Source organism: Lepisma saccharinum, chromosome 5 (assembly GCF_977018435.1).
Source record: "Lepisma saccharinum chromosome 5, izLepSacc3.1, whole genome shotgun sequence".
Taxonomy (NCBI): domain Eukaryota; kingdom Metazoa; phylum Arthropoda; class Insecta; order Zygentoma; family Lepismatidae; genus Lepisma; species Lepisma saccharinum.
In genome coordinates this window covers 37,214,336-37,236,975 of record NC_139233.1, presented here as the reverse complement: position 1 = coordinate 37,236,975, position 22,640 = coordinate 37,214,336, and the positions used below count along the sequence as shown (strand labels likewise).

The window sequence follows — 22,640 nt, the reverse complement described above, 5'->3', positions numbered from 1 at the left end:
TTCCATCTTGGTCACTTGTATAGAGTCTCCCCACATACTCGGTGATCAGAGGCTGCGTGTAACCCAAAGCTTTTATAAAGACATTAACGGCAAAATTTCCAACTGCTATCACCCGTTATAGGAATCGAAGGCGGGTTTCCATTGCAGAAATGTGTTCACTACATAATAGTAATCCTTTTTTTTTTTTTTTAGAATGTCTTACGTTCGAGCCTTTATTGCATTTATACATTTGGTTATTGTATGGCAGTGGCAACGCCGGAAAGGGGGGGGGGGAGGAGAAGAAGGGCAGAACCCCACCCCCATATTTCGACCTGTCCGTGCCTCCTTACCGCCAGAGAACAAGAAAAACTAGACACATTTTGTATTTTTGTTATTTTACGTCGCTTTCTCCTACCTCTGGCTAATCGAGACGATGAAAATGAGTGATGAACAGTTGAAATTGATGATGGGACACTAAGAAAGTACTGTGCTCACGCCGGGGATTCGAACCCGGAAACTTTCGTGGCGAGATCAAAAGTCGAAGACATGAACACACTCTGCTACCAAATCGGCACAACTAGCTACACAATTGCTCTACTACTGAAGTACAGCGCTTTGAATAACGTAGTGTGGAAAACGACCCAAGAAACTGGTTCCCTGAGACGATGACAAATAGATGGCAGTGCGATCGACCCAGGTGCTAATTTTGTTATGAAAGTAATGCGGCTTAGTTAGTTTTTGGAATATATTGTGTAGATTTGTTTCTCTAGAAAGGCGGTAAGTGAATTGATGGAACCAGTTATATTTGTGGAATGATTTGCAGTCACGAAATGGCATTAATTTGGAAAGAAAAGTAAAATAAAATTAATAAATAAATAGTATGCGTAACACAAGAAGAAACATCGCAATGTGATTCCGGACGTCAGGTCTTGGACTGTGTATTAGAGTTTATTTTTCTATGTTATTAGAATATAAATAGTATCCTGAGAGATATTTCATACCGAGGCGGCCAACCACAAATGTCGCTTGAAAGCGAGCAGTCGGAAATCAATGCAGCCTTTCGAACCGTAGGGACAAAAGCTCTGACTGCACCGTTTCCTCAAGGAGATTTTACATCAAAGCGACACGCGACAAACAATACGAGGATTTCACACCAAAGCGACACGGGTCATTCGGTCCAAGGCAACTTTCATACCGAAGTGACACATGTTGCTTGGAAAGGAGCCAATCAAGAGCAACATTTCACATCGTAGCGGCATGACGGGAAGCACAGGCCAGCGTTCGGTTGGTGAAATCCTCAAGCGATAAGTGTCGCGTGCCGCTTGTCGCTTTGGTGCGCAATCTCACTAAAGCAAGACACTCATTGCATCGCGTATGCGCGAATAACAAACCACGGCAACATGTTGCAAGCTATTGAGGAAATGGCCCAGTTTGAGCGACGCACAAGCGACAAAGCGACACGTGTGGCTCTTCGTGGCGCCTAGATCTCTTGTTGTAATGTGCGGTTTATCGTGTCGCCTATCTGTTGTTCGCAAGCAACGCTTGCTAATAGACTGAAGGCACCATGTCGCTTGTCACTTAGTTGGGAACTCCCCTTGTAGCGCGTCGCTTCGGTCTGAGCACCCTTCCTTTAAGGAGCTTTCCGACCGAAGTAACAAGTAGCACGCGAATACGCCATATGAACGTGTCGTTTGCTGTTTGGACCCTCATGTGCAATGAATGCTATTTTACAGTCTGGAAGTGTGTGTCGTGTCACTACTGTGACAGTGTGAACATCCCGTGTCGCTTGTCCCATTGGTTTGAAAGTTGCCTTACACTCATGTCGATGGCACTAAGAAAGTTTTGTGGGGTTCCCCTTGTCGTTTCATGCAATCATCATTATAATCATAGCCGCGATTAGTTTAAAGCGGGAGAAAAGAGACAGTAAATATCAAAAATACAAATGCTTCAGTGTGTATATCTTTAAAAGAAATGATGATGATGATAATAATAATGAACCTAATTCATACACAAAAATTTAGTTGCCAAGAACATTCCACGCGTATTTTTTCTCCCGTATTATTAACGAAAGTATGACGATAACAGGACGTGATCGACTGTCTAGAATGTTCGGTAATATATTCGCGACCACTGTACCAATTATCATAGCAATTATCACATTCATAGAAATGCTTCATGTAAAAGAATCAGACGTTGCAGCGAAAACTCCATTTACTTCCATTATAAGCAGTCGAACACCAAGCACCGGGGTCAACACCAGCGCCTCTAGCGGATCATTTTCGAGTGGAACCAGCCAGAGTGCGCAGAACTGTGCCGTTTTCCACACTACGTTATTCTAGGCGCTGTAACTGAAGTATACATTTGTGTATGCTGCTTCGGGGTAGTATGTTAAAAGTGACTGTCTCCCAGAAAGTATTCCCATCTCCTCTGACTCCCTACTTATTATTTTTTTCTTCTGGAGTTTAACTGCTCCATGATCCATTTTTTCTGTAGGTTGATCGGAAAGAGGTTGAACGATGAAGTAGTGAAACAGACGAGGAAGCCTACCTTCCTCACAGGCACGTATCTAGAAATACATTTCGGAGGGCGGGGGCGGTCTGACAAGGTGCCTCAATAATAATAGTAATAATAATAAAAATAAAATTAGAATAATTATATTAAATTAAATTAATTAAATATGTAAATAAATTAATATTGTACTGTTATTATTACATGAATAGATAAAAAGATGGTAAAATAATAAATATATAGCAGCATGTATTCATTATCTAGTTTACGTGTAGTTAAGATCGCCAATTTGTATAAACCAACTGCTCTGGCAAGGAAATTAATGTCAAATAGATAAAGAAGTTAATATAACTGTGTATAAGTCCTTGGAATTGTCCTTCAAAGTCGTATGAACAAAATTCATTGTCTTCCAACAAGTTTGGTGTAAATAAATAACCACAAATACTACACAATTCTATTTTGAATATTTAATTTTATTACTTGTTAAGTCTTTCGGGGATGCAGAGCTCCTGGAGCCCTTAAATACGTCCTTGCTTACCCCGATTTCGAACTTTAGCTCTGTGACTTAGTTTCTTATGGTTTCTCATTTCCCTCTCGGTGGGAATTTCTCAACTCACGGTTGTGTAAACACTGCTGCCTGTGTACCGAAAGGGGGGAAACGGGACGATTGACAGCATGTGAGCCATTGTGTTGCGCCAGTCGGTCATTTACAGTCGATCATTGGCAGGCCAGCCGAGTAGAATGAATGTGGACGTGCAGAAGCTCGAAGCCAGGTATTCGAGGGGAGAGGGGGAGAATTTGTAACGGTACGCATGCATTGCAAGCTATCGCACTTGAATACTAATGCGAAGGTAAACTGGATATTTTACCTTCCGGACATAGGCAATAGAACAATAAGTCGAATGTAGTTTCATTGAGAAACAGTAATGCGACAAATCCCTAACAATGAACCAGAAGGACGGACAATACATTTGTCGCGAACAAATATTTTGCTTGACGTGATTTGTTCAAGGAGAAGAGAATACTTTGAATTTCCTTATCTCTCTAGTTTTATAATTCAATGTCTAGTCGGGACAGGACCTACAGTTGGACCTCTTGATTATAAGATGACTGAGGTCCCATTACGCTATCGAGGAGACGTCTAAGAATTCGGGATATTGATATCTGAATCAGGGTTAGAGATTGGGGCTTCGAATCCAGAAATCGAAATTCGGGTATCGAATCCAGGATGCGATTTCCACGGGATTCTAACGTCCATTTGCATTCTAACTGTTGTTACATTCTGTAGTTAGATCCTAGATCCAAACATCTCGAAACCTGTATCCATATCAAAGTCCCTTATCCTGGAACCGAATACACAACACATTCTACGAGTTATACATAATCTGGATTAAAGTAACCAGAGAAGTAACGTACAGTTACTTTTAAAGTAAGGCTAACTTAAACAGCGTTATTTTTGAAGAGGTGTAACTACTAACGTATGCAGGATTTTCTTTCGGAGAGGGCTGAAATTGTAAAGGTGGATATTACATAACTGAGGGAATTCACTGTAAAATGTTTCGTACATATATTTTTTAATCTTTGTTTTAAAATTGTTCAAAGACTGAAATGTGGGGTCATTTTAAGGGGTTTGCATTTACTACTTTGATTTTTCTCGATTTCTTTCCGGCTTTCATTTAAAAATTTTCATTTCCTCAAAATTACAGAGGGCATATGTACTGGGATCGCCAGTACTCTCCAGTATGCAACCCTGAAAATATGCATTGTTTTCTGCTGTCGTCTCCGAACTGAGTTACTTTTTGAGGAAAGTATGCGTAACCCAAAGTAATGTTCCGAAGTCGCTTCCTTCCCGCTACCTGCAGTTACCACTGTTGACATTCTTGGTTGTCGTCCAAGAGGAAGGGCATCCGGGCGGAACAGAAAGGATGTAAATAGCAGCGTCCGTCACCCAATTCGTGACAAAGGTGCGAGTGTCCGATTTCAAGTCACGAATTCGCACCTTTTGGTACGTGAGTCGCCTGGAAAAGGTTCAAGATTTAAATCCTAGACTGTATTTTCGTTAGTTGGAATCTGGGTAATTTTCTTATTGCACATAACACGTGAAGATGACATGTGAATGAAACGGGGGATTTCTTCAAAAGCATGCATGTGGCTATGGATTACTGTTATCGGGAATAAGTTGATAATGTTATCTAGCAATGCAGTTTATAGAATTTTGTATTTATTGGCGGGAATAAATTTGAGTTGATTTGAAGTTTCAGAACGGTATTTCTGATGTTCTCGCATGCATGGGAAATTCCCTCAGCGAAGGGAAATCGAGGGAAAATTTTAGGTGGATAGGGAAATTTTATGAAAATATCAAAATTATAAGGACATTTTAAGGTATTCTGTTCGCAGCATATTAGATTCAAGCTCTCCTGAACTGTAACGGACTTTTTTTCCCTTTGTTTCTTTACGCCTTGAATTTTCTTCTAAGTCCACTTTTATGAACAGATCGGCTAATCGGGACTGGATCTACAGTTCAAAGTGGGATTCGAACCCTAAACCCCTTCATTACAAAGGGACGATGTTACCACTACGCCATCGGAGAGGCTTTTCCTATCATTTGTCACATAATTTATTCTCCATAAAAGAACAATATTTAAAGAGTCTAATATGGCTTGTTAATTATCAAACTTGCAAATGTACTTTAATAAAACTTAGTTGAAGTTAACGTATAAGTTTCTGGAGACACTTTTATAATTTATACTTTAAAAAAGGGTTGTCATCGTAACATCGTCGTCTTGTAATCGAAGTGCCCCATGTTCTATTCCAGGTAGAGGCTCATAATAGTCGGAATCCCACTTTAAACTGTAAGCCCAGTCCTGATTAGCTTATCTGTGCAAAAAGTAAATTTCAACGTTAAAAAAAACCCAAAGCACGGAAAAAAACTTAAATATCCCCGAAACTGAAGTCGTAAATACGTCACTATGTTCCATCACGCACTCAAAATTACTGTACGCTAAATAGCTCTGTGTTAAGCTCACTGAGTAATCCGCTTATCTGTTTCAGGAGGGGATCCTTGCGAAGTAGCAGGGGCGTACCTGAGCCTTCTTCCCGTCGGAGGTCATCTTGGAAGGAAGATAAACCACGAAGATGACATTCTGTTCAAACTATACACAACGTAAGTTCACTCTAATTTCAGCTTCTTCATGTAATTATAACAGTAAGTGAAGATGGTTTGCTTTCATCACATGTGTAAATTTAGTTTGCAACAAGAGGAATGACCATAGGCGTAGCTACGGGGTGTGCCGGGTGTGCCTAGGCACACCCTAATGGGCTGCTTTATCAAAGAGAATTAAAGACAGATATTTCAATAAGAGAGAAAATAAGCGGCAGTTTGTAAGAAGTTGAAAATGTCATTACTTGGTACAAACGTGTGCATTATCGCTGATGAAACGAGTGTCTATAGTTTTTCGATATTTTGATGTCATTGGAGAAAGAAGATATTTACTGCATTCTACTCTGTACTACAGCGCTTTTCTTCTACTATACCTGTCACAAGCTGCACGTGAGAGAGAGAGAGCTCTCTCCAAGCTTACCCAAGTTAAAACTAAATTAAGAACAACTCAGAAGCAGGATAGATTGGAAGCCCTGCTCTTGCTATTTGTTGAACAGGAAAAAGCTTAGTCTATTGATGTAAATGAAGTTATTGATGAGTTAAAGAACATTGTACCTTTTGACAGACGTGTCTCTTATTATAGATGGCGTGTATTTTGATGTATTTGTTTGTAACATTTATGAACATTTTGTGTGTGTGTAATTTCTATGCAATTTGATTTTTTCTACTACATATATTCAAAAATTTTCAACACTGTCATTTAGTGTATTTATAATAGAGCCAAGTGATTCTATTGCAAAATATGCTATTAAAAAGGTACAATACCTCATTTTTTTCTTTGTGCACACCCAAATATAAAGTTCTAGCTACGCCTATGGGACTAACTAAACTAACTCTCTAGCCTTCTTAAACCCGAAGGTTCATGGCTGCAGCAACACAGGCCTTCCATTTTTCCCTATCTTGAGCAAGATCTATATACTCTTTTCCAACCCTACCGATTTCCCTTAGGTCCATCTCAACGTTGTCCCTCCATCTTCGTCTTGGCCTTCCTACAGGTCTCTTACCATCAGGTTTCCCAACAAGAATCCTGTAAACTCCTCTTTCCTCTCCCATTCGTGCCACATGGCCTGCCCACCTAAGTCTTCTTGATTTAATCATTCTAATAATATCTGGACATGAATACAAATTATGTAGTTCTAAATTATGTAACCTTCTCCACTCGCCTGTCTCCTCATCCCTTTTAGGTCCAAAGATTTTCCTAAGGATCTTATTTTCAAATACTCTCAATTTATGTTCCTCTTTCAATGTAAGGGACCAAGTTTCACATCCATATAATACTACAGGCAAAATTACGGTTTTGTATATTTTAACTTTTAGTTTCTTAGATATTAAACGAGAAGACAAAAGTTTATGAAGAGAGAAGTAACATGCATTTCCTGAATTAAGCCTACTTTTTATTTCCTCTTTAATATAATTTTCATTTGTTAATATTACTCCTAAGTATTTGAATTTGGAAACTGGTTCAAACGAGTTGTTATCAATAATTAGATTTTGATTATTACCTAACACTTGGTTTCGGCCTGTAAGCATATATTTAGTTTTCTCTTTGTTAACTTCCAAACCTATCTCTTTAGCAGTTTTGAAAAATATTTTAGCATTATTCTTAATTGTATTCACATCATCCCCCAGTAAGTCTACATCATCTGCATATGCTAACAACTGAGTCACACCATTTAATTTTAGTCCTTCTTTAGTTTCTTTTACCTTCCTTACAGCATATTCTAAGGCAAAATTAAAGAGCAATGGAGATAATGCATCTCCTTGTTTTAACCCATCATGAATTGTAAATTTGTCAGACATATTAATACCCACACGAATTTTACTTTCTGTTTCACTGTTGCATATTTTTATCATACTAACAAGCTTCTTAGGTGTTCCAAACTCCACTAATATATTATATAATTTATCTCTTTTGACCGAATCATATGCTTTTTTGAAATCAATGAATAGCTGATGGACATTTTGATTATATTCCCACTTTTTTTCAAGTGTCTGTCTGATGTGAAAAATTTGATGTGTAGTTGATCTGTTACGTTTAAATCCACATTGATAATCACCTATAATTTCATTAGCATATGGGGTTAGTCTTGTTAAAAAAATGTTAGACAATATTTTGTATGTTGTTGAGAGTAGAGAAATTCCACGGTAATTATTGCAGTTCATTTTATCACCTTTTTTAAACACAGGAACAATTATGGATTCTTTCCACTGTTGAGGGATTTCTTCTTTATTTCATATTAAACAAATTAATTTATGAATTTGACATATTACTGAATTTCCACCATATTTAATTAACTCAGCTGGTATTAAATCAATGCCAGGTGCTTTGTTATTCTTTAGCCTTTTAATAGCATCTTTAACTTCAGTCAAGTTAGGTTCTGGAACTAAATGTTCTGCTGTGTGTACTTCATTTACTTCTGATTTATCTCCTACATGGACATTTAAAAGGTCATTAAAGTAGTTCTTCCATCTATTTAGGATATCGCTTGGGTCAGCTAGAAAATCACCGTCTTTATCTTTTATCAAGTTTACTTTAGGTTGCCACCCCTTTCTAAACTCATTTACACCTTTATATAAATCTTTATATATAGCCTATGGGAATGACTGACAATTTTTCAGTCACTGCCTGCAATATTCCCCAATATTAAGTAAGACGACAATCATTCCTCGCTATAAACTGTATAGTACGAGTATAGTAACAGACTGATAATATTTGGTGCTTCAATATTACAATAATAACAAAATGTGAAACAATACTATACACTAGCAGACATCGTACTGTATTTGATGTGAGTTAGGTGATCAGTAATTAGGAATTTTTGCCTATTCAGGGTAATCGAGACGGTGTTACGCTTCCGCGTAAATGAGTAGTTGGACATTTAAACTGCTATGATTAAAATGCTAGGAGGGGGGGCGTAAGTCATGTCAATTCTTTTTTCCGTGAGAATGCACACAAAAAAATCGAACTATACAAACGGAAGAGGACACTTTATGGAATAAATAATGTATTAACAATGCAGGTCATGTGTACCAGGGGTAGGTGGGAAGTTTCAAAAAAACATTAAAAAAAAGTTTCGATCTACATGCGTGTATTAGTCACAAGGCTACATTGTCAGTATAAAAACAAGTGCCACGAACAAGGCACCCTACGAATCCTCAAAGTAGTTCCCCAGAGCTTCAACAACACGCTTTGAACGATGTGGGACACGGTTTCGGATTGAGAGGAAATTTCCATCGCCATAAAAGATATCCAGACTCACTCCTGATGAGACAAATGATATTCGACGCCTCCTAAATATAGATCCCACAAGAGTATCTCTTTCAATTTTTTATGGTCGATCTAAGTTTATTACTCTTTCACTTATATGATATCCAGGGCAATTAAAAATCATGCTTTTCATTTAAAAAATCATTTTAATGACTTTTGTTATTTACATCGGATTATTTTATTTAAATCGATTTTTTTTATTTAAAAAAAAACAAGCTTAAAATGGCTTGTATTTTTCTGACCCCTTACATATATATATATATATATATATATATATATATATATATATATTACAGAAATGCTTTTTCTGGTAAACGGCCATGTTAAACCAAATAGAAAAATATATGTAAATAGAAGTATACATTTTTTTCTGTTTCTGATACTGTATAGCCTATATATGAACCTACTATGTAAATGGTTGAGTATGTAAATGAAACTACGAATAGTAATTTCAGTAACTTTTCTTTCAGTGAAAATAAAACATTCAGGATGTACCATATCATTGTAATTTTATTTATAATTAGTCTTTGTAGCTGAATTTTGGCGATCCTTTTAATGATATATTAGCTGTCATGTTCATTTACAGCTTAATGATAATAATGACACTACGTATTAACATGATTAGTATCATGTATATTATTCTACAGATTTTTTTTTGCTATTTTTGCCTATAAAAATTATTGAATTTTAAACTAAGAGAAATTTAAGTGTGTTTACAGTTTACATATTATATTACATTTCCTTCCGAATGAACTTCACCCCATCAGTACATATATTTTGTTTCCTTTCTTGGAGACTAATAGACACCATTCAGTGATTACGAGATTAATTTACTTTCACCAAAACTGATTCTGATATCTACAATTCCTTGTGTACATTATTCTATAAATTATTCTTTAGATTCTTTAAAAAAATTACCCGATTTAAATCAACGTGATTTAAATATAACCGCCTTAGTGCCATTTGTCTTTACTTATTCTTCGTATTATTATTATTATTATTTACCTCTCCTTCATTTAATTAATAGTTACTAGTCTTAAATAAAAATAATATTGGCACATTCTTAATTGTTTTAAGAGAGCACAATGTTAGCGTCGCCAAATGTGTGAGTATGTATTTTCACGCAATCTCTTATAAAATTGTGTTTCTTTAACCTTGAGAACCGAAGGACATTTTTCAAGGATTGTATCTAATATATATGCTTCTTTTATTCAATTTCAAAGCCGAAAACCGTTCGAGCTTCGTGACCTAGATCCCTACAAACGATTTATGTGATTGTGCAAAAACGAGGTCTGGTTCCAAGAACTACACTGACTCACAGCAAGTGACGGTCTTTGAATTGACATCCTCTTGCAGAATTGCATCCAAACTGTGTCAAGGGACAAGGCCAAAATCCAATTTTTCACTTTACCCTCACTCTTATTCGAATTTGAATTTTGGTTCCAGAATTCAGGTTTTTGATATCGGATCGAAGATTCGATTTTCATATCAAACTCAGAATTTGAATTGTGATATCGGACCCAGGATTCCAAGGTTTTGATATCGGATCCAGGATTCAGTATTTTGGTATCAGTTCCACGATCGGGATTGGGGACATTGGATTCAGGATATTAGGGTTTGATATGAGATACAGGATTCGGATTTTGATATCGAATTCAGGATGATAATTGATTTTAATATCGGTTCCAAGATAAGGGATTTTGATATGGATGCAAGTTTCGAGATTGAGATATTGGATCCAGGATTTCGATATAGGATCAACTAATCGGGATATTGATATCGGAATCAGGGTTAGAGATTGGGACTTCGAATACAGGAATCGGAATTCGGGTATTGGATCCATGATAAGATCCCCACGGGATTCTAACTTTCGTTGCACCCTGTAGTTTTCTTCTTTTTCCGTTAATGTTATGTAAAAATCACTTACAAACTATTTCTTTCTTTCAGTGGTCACCCAGAGGGGTACGAGAAACTAAAGGTAAAGGACCTGGAGCTTCTGAAAGCATCAAACTTCAACGCCAGCCTTCCGACCGTCCTGTACCTTCACGGATTCATGCGGGGGGAGACGTCGCCAGATGCAGTTGCCATGAGGAGAGGTAAAAACGTTGTGAGTTTGATGTCTCGCCTTCTCTGTTTGCAGTCATAAAATATGGTCACTCTGATAAGTCAGAAATAAGACTAAATTTCTCCATTGATATACATTTTGAAACGTTCCTTTTTCAGTCACATCCATAGCTGATTTATTTATTTATTTATTTATTTATTCCAAGTTTCAGATACAGCACTTTTAAGGCCATTTTACACTGAAAACTCTAACAAATAACAAGAACAAGTCAAGATGGTTTTAGGTAAAAAGAAGAAAGGTTAAATATAAACATAAGACATAAACAAGGAAACAAAGATTCACATATTCATTATTAGGGAAGATCGGAAAATGCTTTCAGGGGCAAAAATGTCTACGTTTGTGGGTAGTTTATTGTAGAACTGGGGCAGCCTGTGGAATAGAGCGCGCTGTATAAGGGAAAGCCTAGCGGTAGAGTTGTGGAACAATTCAGTGTTTCGGGTCGATCGAGAGGGAACTCTGAAGTTGAATTCTGTAAGCAGAAATTCAGATCTTAATTTCCCATTGATGATTTTATAGAAAAATTTCATATCGGCCATATCGCGTCGGGTCTGCAGTAACTGAATGTTCAAAGTAGTCAGTATGTCAGGTTTCTGAAGATGTCGCAGAGAAGGAATTCAATGACGAAAAATGGCGTTAAAGAAGCTGAGGACGGAATCCATGCTAGAAAGATTTGTATTGGAAGCCATGGCCCAGACTGGCGAACAGTATTCGAGAATCGGAGAAATGAATGACTTGAAAAACAGGCTAAGAGAAGTTGGAGTATCAATTTCAGTGAATCTGTAGAGGAGGCCTAAGAGGCGCATTGCACTTTTAGTTGAAGCTGCGACGTGTTCCTTAAAGTTCAGTTTTTCATCTATGATAACACCTAGATCTTTTTGGGTTGCAAGTGTGGTAATATAATTGTTTTCAAGAACATAATGAGAAGGATTCCTTCGAACCTTCTTGGGTCAACATGTAAACAGGAGACTTTTTAAAATCTTTGCAATGTTATCATTTGCCCTACGTGCTAATATTCTTGTAACTTTTATCTTCGTCTGCATGATATCTTGGCCGCAGTTCAACGATATATTCCAAATAGTAGTGCTAAAAATAAAGTAGGAAAGTTAGCTTTGTCCACTACTTTTACATTGCAAAATTTAAGTTTCAATTTAAATGTAAACTCGTCGCTTACAGATGTTTCGTTTTAAGTAAAGAGCTAACTGCGATAAATTGATATGACAACTCTCAAGTCACCCAAATAACGATAGTATGGCAACTCTGGCCAGGTAATATTGAAGAAACCATGAGGGAACCCACCCCTTCTGCTTGCCAATGTATGTCTCTTGCGGAAGAAACTATGCCTAAACATTATGTAATTTATACTTCCCCAATGCTTCACCATAATGGAATTATCTGTTATGCAGAGAACTTGAAAAGTGACGGAAAAAAAGTCTTCACAAATTTACAGGATTTTTCGAGTCATTACGTGAATCTCCAATTGGGCAATTTTCATCTATACATCGGATATTCCTACAGAACCTCAACTGTTAGAGAAATATGGATGATAATTGTTATTATGATCAGGACACACACTACAGAAGATATATTTTTCTTCATTCCTTCGACATGCTGCAACATATGTGCATGGTATGTTTCATAAACACATAAACGTAAAGTGTTTCAGTACAGTTTGTTACAATTACGCACATCACCTCCACAAATGGCAGAAATCGAGAATGTGTGGGGTCTTACCTCTGCATCCTCCCCCCCCCCATGACTTCACAGCATGCCATAATGTGCAAGGGGTAATTTTTACCCTTTTAAATTTATTGCTTTGTATTTGTAATAGATTACAGCAAAACTTACAAAGTGTGAAAATACTAAAATATAAAAAATAGGCACTTTGGTGGACACTGAAAGAGAAATATAAGTAGAAAGAAAATAGTCAATATGAACACATGGAGAAACATGAAAGGTATGAACACATACATGGGTATGTTGATCTCGCACAATTTTTGAAAAACTAACTACCACCCAGATGATTTTGTAATTAATGAATAATACTGATTCAATGCAATCTTCTTTCCATGGCAGCTTACATGAAGAGAGGAGGTCACAACTTTATCCTGGTGGACTGGTCCAAGGTGAGCGCCGGTCCATGGTACCCAGCGGCCGTGAAGAATGTGAAGGCGGTTGGGCGCTACATGGCGAAGTTCATCGACTTCCTCGTGACCCAGGGCGCTTCAATCAAAAGCTTCCATCTCATAGGTAACAGCCTCGCAGCCCATGCAGTGGGATTTGCAGGAAAGCATGTGAAATCAGGGAAGATCCGAAGAATCACAGGTGAGGATCGAACGTGTGTCCTACCATTGTATTAAGATTTAGTCTAGGGACAAGTTATGCTACTTCTTGAATTTAATGGTATGTAGTAAACAAAACTAGATCTCAGTTGAATGAATAAAGTTAATAATCAGATCTTAATTGATGAAATGCGGGAAAAAATCAGAACTTATTTAATGGAATGCAGGCTAAAGTCATCTTAATTGGAGGAATGCTGGAATGCTGGTAAAGTAAGATCTTAATTGAACTAAAGCAGACAGAATGAGATCTTATTTGAGAAAATGCACGGAAAAGCAAGATTTTTAAAAATACAATTAAATACAGGCAAAAGCCAGCTCTTATTTGATTCTGAAAACTACGAGTATAGGCTACTCCAATCAACAGCGACATTAGACAAGACATCATTGTAATTAGAAAAATGTATTGTAGAGATGAAGGCAAAGTATCCCGGTCAAAAATGTATTATTATATAATAACAAATATGTTACTCAATCTTTAAATGAGATAGATACTTATGAGTCTCCCTTTGCAATAAGCCCCTACATCTTCCGTACGGAAGCGACGAGTAATACTCTTGTGTCCTTGCAGAGAACACGCGTGCCTCAGCAAGTTAGGAAACGACGTAATCTCATGACGAGGTACAATCATGCAATCTCTGAAGAGGATTTTTCCTTTCAAGTAACATTATGTAATGGTATATGTTTCAATTTTTTTAGTAAAAACATATGTTGCCCATTCATCATGAGTTGTTCCCATGCTGTCAGCAAGTTTGCATTTCCCATTGTAGTGAGAGTTATTTTTAACTCGCATCTATTTTCCTTTCTCTCCTCTCCTTTCTCTACCTATAGTTTGCTTTCCTTCTTTTTAGTATTAAATGTCCCTATAACTTCTAATTTCTTTGTTCCCATCTTCATCTTCAACTTTTAATGTCAGTTCCCCCTTTTTGTTATCTACTCATTTCTTTAAGTCCTTGCAAATTGTCCATGAAGTTAGTGTTAAAATTGATATTAATACGAATCTTTTAATGTTAAGTAGTTGAAAATACTTGCTCAATGTTTCAACGTACTACGCACACATCTTGTTACGTCTTGTTTATTTTCTGTCTATTACGTTTTATTTGCTTCCTGTTGTTGTTTGTTTTATTACTGAATCCAACCCCTGTTGAAGTTGCGTTGCAGAATATTCATTAAACGTAATAGAAAAGCCTTTGAAATACCGCAGGTTTCATCAAATCGGACCATTGGTTCGTGAAATGCAGACATTTACAATCTTTCAAGTTAATTTCAAAATTCATTTGCTGTTGACAAAAATAGAGAAAATGTCGATACTAAAAAATAACTGCTGCTCAATAATCTGAATCTGAAAAAAAGATTCATCTTAGTGGAAGGCCTCTGTCACACAGATAATGGGGTTCCAGTGTATCTGCACCGGAAACCGAGCCTAAGTCCAGATTCTAGAAGCTTATCAAAGAGTAGAGCATCTTCGATTGAACCGTTCAGAACGTCCGAGAGACTAGCATACCGACGAGGTCTATTGTGTCAGCAAAAGAGCAACAGGCGGCTTTTGAACGGAATGAGATGCAAGATTATGAAGGGACAATTTAAAAATATGATTGTACTGAGATTGGAATGATGCTGTGTGTGATAGTAATAATATTCTATTACTGTGTGAGTCGACAAACCTTGTGTTCAAGGTAAGTCGTCACGACATTCCTTTTACATCACGTCCTGAGGAAATTCATTGCAGCCAAAATGTAAAGTCTCATAAGTCTACCCTTATAGGAGTTTGGGCAAGTTACAACAACTTGGCAATTACCCAAAAGGAACGGCACAATCTCTTTCAATAACCAAGAGTTCTCGCTTCTTTTTCTCACTCCCTTTTACAATCCACTTCTGTATTTGTAGTGGTTCGATTCTCGCTTTTACTGTCTATTTTTCTCTTTTGGTATTTATATTCTGCCATTTTTCCTATTTTCTCTTTTCCATTCTTCTAGCATCTACTAAGTTTTACTATTTATTTTGTTTATCTCTATCTTACATGTCTTCTCTATTTCTATTGCTGACATTTTACATTACTTTTATACCTCATTGGGTTAATTGCAAATTACTAGAATGGATGATCAGATTAATTAGATGTAAGAACGAAATACAGTGAAGTATCCGTGCCTAACTACGATTGTAATCAAACACCCCTGGCTTCGTAGTGTTTCACACTAACCACTGCGACACGGAAGCTATCTTAAAGCTAATGGAGAAAAAAAATCAATTCCTAATTAATTGAAGGGGTGCAGATAAAATGAAACTTTAATTGAAGTGATGGAGATAAAATCAAACTTTAATTGAAGGAATGCAGGCAAAATCAGATTTTAATTGAAGGAATGGAGATAAAATCAAACTTTAATTAGAAGAATGCAGGCAAAATCAGATTTTAATTGAAGATATTGAGATAAAATCAAACTTTAATTCAAGGAATGCAGGCAAAATCAGATTTTAATTGAAGATATTGAGATAAAATCAAACTTTAATTCAAGGAATGCAGACAAAATCAGATTTTAATTGAAGATATTGAGATAAAATCAAATTTTAATTACAGGAATGCAGGCAAAATCAGATTTTAATTGAAGGAATGGAGACAAAATCAATTATATTAATTGAATTGTAGTACTAAGCGAAGTGAAATAGAATGTTATTAAGTTAAGTGTTGTAGTCAAGCCGCCACCCCGCTCACACCCCTATACGTTCATGAACTTGTTAGTCCTGTTAATTAGTAATCATGCATTTCATGAGTACCTGACTGGAACTTTCTTCATCTCTTGTGAATGCGTTTTTTTTTCTTTTCAGGCTTGGATCCAGCCTTCCCCTTGTTTCGGAGGAGAGGCCCGGAGTCTCGCCTGGACCGAGCGGACGCCGAATTCGTCGACGTCATCCACACCGATGGTGGTTTCCTTGGTTACCCGACGCCTCTAGGCCACGCCGACTTCTTCCCCAACGGAGGAACGGCCGACCAGCCGGGGTGTGCCCTGTTCGAGAAGGCCAGGACCTTCTCCATCATCAAAATCGGTAAGGTACTCGTTCATTGTGAACTGGTTAGTTCGTGTGGACTGATGCATTCGAGAAACTCGTTCTTCATGAAATGCTTCATTCGAGCTATTCTATTGTCATTACTTTATTCGTTCGATCGTCTCGTTAGTCAAGACATGGTTCATCCATATCAATGTTTGTCTCGAAATGATTCATTAATGCGAACCGTTCGTCATGAAGTGGTTCGGTAATGAGAATAGTTCGTCATGAAGTTCTTCATTTATGCAAATCTGTATTTCTTCTATTTCGATTCTTTGACGCTTTTCTGCCTCTTGGGTAAATTGTGACGACGACGATGAATGATAGACTGATGAAATGGATAATGGAAACAGAAGAATGATACAATCATATCGTATTCGGTGTAAAAACCTGGGATCTTTGGTCACTTCGCCTCCAAGGTCGGCGTTTGTGCTAGTTCATTCATGCGAGACAGGAAATATGAAGCAACATATTTCTTTGTAACATGTCTATTTATCTCTCAAAACTTTTTCATAAAGGAGAAATTAATATATTTATTTTTAAAAAACGCAAGTGTTAATATTTAAGTATTTTCCAAATTCCTCTGTTGCACTAATAGAATTTTGTTAACTTTAATTACTTTCTATGTATATTGTTAGTTACCAAGCATGTTAATATGTAGTTGTGCTACATCAATCTACCTAGGTACAGTGGAATGCGTAAAGTATTACCAAGTAAATTGTCCATCATCATGTTCATGCACTTTATTCTACCCAAAGAGAGCGTCAACAATTGAAACAAAACTCAAAACAAGCTGCAGATTTCTGCACCAGCATACGTAGACATCTATTCCTTAAAAAGCATAGGATGCAAAAGAAAAATCAATGAAAATGACCATTCATAATTTGCCGATGAATACTTGTGCATTCCACTGTACGTACATGATCCTAATTGCCGCCTTTGTGAATGCACGGGCAGAGTAGTTAAGTAATACATCACAACGCCGAATATTTCGACTGAAGTCTCGGTTTGGATACTGGTGGGTGCTCCTTTGCAAATATCCATTTATCAATTTCTTCTAGTCATCATTAGCCTAATGACGTAAAAAAGCGATGTACAATAAGAAAATATATACAAATATAATTATTTCATGCATCGATGAACTCTATCACTCTAAAATCCAACTCTTTAATTGTCCATTGAAATTTTAAAATATTGACTTCCGCATCTTTTAAAAATGATATATTGGTTGAATTATATGTTCAGTTCACTATTTGAAGATATACTTTGAATAAAAAATTGTATAATAGTATGTATAATGGTCGTGGCCAATCTTGTAATTTATGAGCGATGTTGTTTATTGTATTTGACAATGGCGACGCCACTGTATGTATAAATATGAAATGAACATATTTTGTCATCGTGTATTCTCTATAATTCATGTAACTGCTGTTTACTTATTTTCATATTATTTCCTGTTCTAGTTTTCTGCAATCATCGCAAGGCATGGCAGATATATGAAGAGTCAGTTAGGGACGAGCATGCATTCGTTGCAATAGCCTGTGACAGCTGGAGAAAATTCCGTAAAGGACAGTGTACAGGGAAGAATGACACCTACATGGGATATGGAGCATCGCTCAGGTACAAACGTTATGAACTGTTTCGTTCAAAGTGAGGAATTAGCATTTACAATTTGTTTCGTTCATAATTGGCCAGGACGTACAGAATTAAAAAAGTTACAAATTTGTTTCGTTCAAGGCCGCTTTGCCAAACTTTCGTTAAATTTTAAATTAACAATAAGTAAATTTAACGCTACATTATATTGATTTATCATTTCCACAGTCTTTGCTAATACAGGGACGATGCCAAAAGCGGACACGTGTGGGTAGTAGTCCATCCACAAATTTCCCTTCCCACACTTCTAAAAAATGTATATCCTTTCTCAGATCTTTTCAGTGATCTGATCTGTAGATCTTGAACATGCATTTTTGTAAATACTGTGGGTTGTGGACATCGCTTGTGTTTACCTTTATTCTTGGGCGGATTAAGAGGTAGAAGTCATAAATAGAAAGAAAGAAGGAGAATTTAAACTGCATCAAATCAATATTGATAGTGCATAAATAGACACAGTTCAAATGTAATTTTGTGTTCCTAGAAATGATAGTGTCAAATTTTCCCAATAGATGCATTTTATCACATGAAAACATTTAACTTCGATGCATTTCTACGTGTATTTTGATGCACCAAAAGTGCATCAATAGCTTTTTATGAACTTAAATATGATGGTGGCACTGTGCGAATTAAGCTTTTTGCTTTGCGGGGGATGCCTACTCAGTGGCGTATTTACGATTTCATTTCTGGAAGTTGGTTTTGGGGGGTGGGGCGGTATGCAAATTTGTATGTTACTAGTTACTAAACTTAACTATTGCCTTGCGGTTCTAAGTACCTTAGAACATAGGTTCTAACCTAGGACATTAAATCTTATGATAACATTTACACGTAATTTAGAAACAGTATAGCTTTTTATATTCTAAGACAACCCAAACTCATACATAAAAAGAGCTATCGAAGTACTTAACAACAAAAAGTTGACAAAATGTCTATTGCCAAGTTCAAACATAATGCCCATCTAACCTGCCTACAAGTTTATCGTGAACATTTTATTACATGTAAAATATCAGTAAGGTTTCAGAAGGATGTTCTCCTTTAATCTACAAGGTTGTATTTTTCGACAGGGAAATATTTCATAACTGGAACATTAATGGACACGAATGGTTTTTCAATTGTGTTTGTCACATAGTGTTTCAATATCATTTTCTTTGATGATAAAAACATTCCCTGGCAGGTATAAAAATAATTTCCTTCTGCCGGGTATAATTTCTTTTGTGGGGAGGAAATCCCCGGCGGCATCCCCCCGTTAATTCGCACACTGGTTGCTGGAGTCAAAATGTGTCAACTGACACAGACTCAATAATGTGTGTAGGACAGACAAGAGAAGGGATGCAGCAGCAGGATAGAGAGAATGCATAAGAGAAAATCATGGGAAGAGAGAACAAGATAGATGGGGAGAGAGAGAGAGAGAGAGAGAGAGAGAGAGAGAGAGAGAGAGAGAGAGTCGGGTGTACACACGAGAACAGAAGAATGCAAAAAGGTGAGTAGTCAATGTAAGGAGAAAGAAACAGATCAACAGAAGCGAGAAATGGAGCAAAGATAAAAGAGAAGGATGAGGTGAAAGAATAAAAAAGAGAAGAAAGTTAAATAATGTTTACATTTATATCTACCTGCTCTAACATATCAATATATACCTCCTGTACAATAGCTCAATTTTCTTGGTGCCAACTATGACGTTAAACGCCCACGTTCATCGTTATCCTCTGGCTTCATTTACGGTCGAACATCGTGTTATATTCTGTGGTTGGATGTAAGTTGGCGATATGTACGATGCTACTGTTCTTTATATTAACAACTAAACATTTCGTGAAAGTTGAAAGTTTTGCTGTAGAGAGAACAACTTCTAATCGTAACAGGTTCCCCTGATTAGAGAAAAGTAGCAAGCCAAAAGCAGCAATAACCTCCTTCGTCGGCCGTTACTCTCTGAAGCATTCAAAGAATGCTAAGTCAGTATCAAATCTATCTTCCTGGTTGATTGAAAGGAAGTTGCTGATCAACGGGTATCGGGGAGCAATAACCAGGTGGTGAGAGAAAGAATAAGTTAGAGTGTAACGGGCGACTTGGGGTCTTTTGCTTTGGTACGAGGGAGGAGAAAGATCGGGGAGCTTGAGCGGATCAGGATAGAGCTTTTCTAGGAGTCTTCTCCGAGGATTTCTTCAGCATCGAATAGACAGGTAATATCCTTCTCTAACCATGTTGATCTAAACTGGAAGACATAAAATCCAAGTTCTTGGTGTTGTGCCATTTCAAGTGTGAAAGTAACCTCTCGCCTATTACCATCGAGTTATCTGCCAAAGGGCGAGTGCTCACCAGTGAGGATGAATGAATGACGAAGCTACATCACCCAAGCATAATGGTTAGGATTCTGGTAAGATCCCAACGAGCAACAGTACGTTACGTAATTTCAACGCCACCGAGTATTTAGTCTATTATTCTCAGAAGATATAATTTGTTTCGTCTGAAATTAATTATTACGAACTAAGCAAAGAGTTCAACTGTCTATTAGAAACTAACAGAAGTTTAAAATTGGTAAGCATTTTCTTTGATGCCCAAATTCATTAAGACTTATTGTTGTTCAGAATGAAGATCAAAATGTTTCCTTGAAATAAGTCAATGTTATCTGCATTTTTGTTACTTTACTTCCCACTTTTCACAACATTTAACTAATTGCGAGGATGGTAATAGTATTAATTGTTAATTGCATTTTAATATCAAGGGATAGTTTAAAGAGAATATTCATTCCAGTGATCATTAGATGAAATTGTAGAGATAATCACAAAGAATATTCATCCTTAGACCGGAACTTGAACGATGGAACAAGTTGCCCAAATCGCAACAGTTTTAAAATAAATGACCGTAGCTGGAAACAAGTGACATATGAAAGTTTTTGTGTACCACCTCTCAAAGAGACCTTATATGTATACATGTATGTATAATAGTAAATATTTTTTTGTAATTCCCAAAGTTAATCTAATCTTTCTTTTCTATTTTTCAGCGCTAGAGGAAAATACTATTTGAAGACTTACAAGCACATTGACTTCGTTATAAAGTGAAGATTCTGCATTTTACCTGGCAAGAAAATCTTCCCCAGTTCCTTTTCTTTCTGAAGAAAACTAGTCTAAAAACACAGGGTTATCATGATTTTGTAAATCATGTTTTCCCAATTGTTGATATGCAGAGTTATAATTTGTGAAATTTATGGACTCGATATTTCGACAATATACCAACTAATGGCAATTCCGTACTTGGTCAATATAAACTGCTGTAGCTTTTGTATGAGTTGCCCGAAACATTCTTGCTCATGCGAAATAATTCTGCTGTCAAAACAGCCATTGTGTAGTATATCAATCTCGTGAGATTGTAAAAGTGCAAAGTTCAGTGAATGTGCAATATTTGTGTTTTAGATTCCCTTGAAAACTATATGTATACACATCAATCATTAGTGAAGATATAAAATCAAGTGGGGTCATATCTGATATTACACTTTGGCGAAGTTGACGATATACTGTGTCGTTTGTCATAAATGTAGCTGCAAATGGACAATTGTAATTTTTAGATTTACTTTACATAAAAGTTAGTATTTCGAGCATGTAGCCTGAAACGATAATTGGGTTCACATGTGCAACAATGAAAGGAGCAAAAGCTTTAATGACGTGTGCTTTGCAAGGCGCGTGAACTAAATAAATCTTGTAGCCTTTCGAAAGTGTGCCAAAATGTTGCAAAACTTACAGAAGCTTCTTAAACATCAGCTAGAAGTTAACGTTTGGAGTTAAACATATTAGAAGCGATAGTTTGAAGTTAAATAGCCTACTATTGGAAAGTTAGAGTTCGAAGCTAAACACTAACTGGGAGCGATGGTTTGAAGGAAATGAAGGACTGCGTTTATATTGCCAAAGTTTATAAATAATAACTGTATGATTTATCGGAACAGTTCTATTGCATATTGTAAACGTAGTTTATTGTTACCATTCAGTGATGTTGTAATTGTAATGTGTTTTCTACCTCGTTATACATGTATACCGTGCTTGATATAATTTTTGTAATAAAACTTTGACCATCTTGTATCTTACTTCAGATTGAAACATCAAATTGAATTTTCTCTATGATGATTTATTGTAAAAAAACGCATTATTATAAACTTATCAGTGTACAATACAGCAACCAAAATTAGGTGGACAATAAGTGTAATTGAAATTATTTTTACTGCATATTGATGATACAAAATTTCAATGGTTAGATGCATCATTAATTACATAGGTGGAATAGGGTTTGTGTTAGGGTTATACTATAACAATGGTCTTTGTGTTATAATATATTAAACTAAAGTTATCATTTACTCTCCGCCTATTTTTGGTTCACTCTGTCTGTGTGTGTTTGTAAGTATGTGTGTATGTGCATGGAGCTTTGTGCTGATCACATCACCCCACAAATTGAGGTAAGATTGTGACTGTGTGGGTGTCCGTCTTCACATGTTCAATGTGCAGGGGATATTTACATATTTTAACCAGTTGTCAGAAAAGGGTGCAGGCATTGCCGGATCTACGTACAAAGAGCAAAACCGCACAGTGCAGG

General features: G+C 36.6%; 1 protein-coding gene across 1 annotated transcript in view; it reads left to right on the top strand.

Annotated features, from left to right (window-relative positions):
* The window catches only part of LOC145987763 (lipase member H-like), a 35,667-nt gene extending 13,581 nt beyond the window's left edge, over positions 1 to 22,086 (top strand). Inside the window, exons 2-7 of the mRNA XM_083122437.1 lie at positions 5,539 to 5,650; positions 10,863 to 11,011; positions 13,114 to 13,362; positions 16,200 to 16,418; positions 17,882 to 18,038; positions 21,064 to 22,086. Coding sequence (XP_082978563.1) covers positions 5,539 to 5,650; positions 10,863 to 11,011; positions 13,114 to 13,362; positions 16,200 to 16,418; positions 17,882 to 18,038; positions 21,064 to 21,121 — 944 coding nt within the window. The 3' untranslated portion in view covers positions 21,122 to 22,086. The remainder of the gene's footprint in view (positions 1 to 5,538; positions 5,651 to 10,862; positions 11,012 to 13,113; positions 13,363 to 16,199; positions 16,419 to 17,881; positions 18,039 to 21,063) is intronic.
* Positions 22,087 to 22,640: the final 554 nt, after the last annotated feature.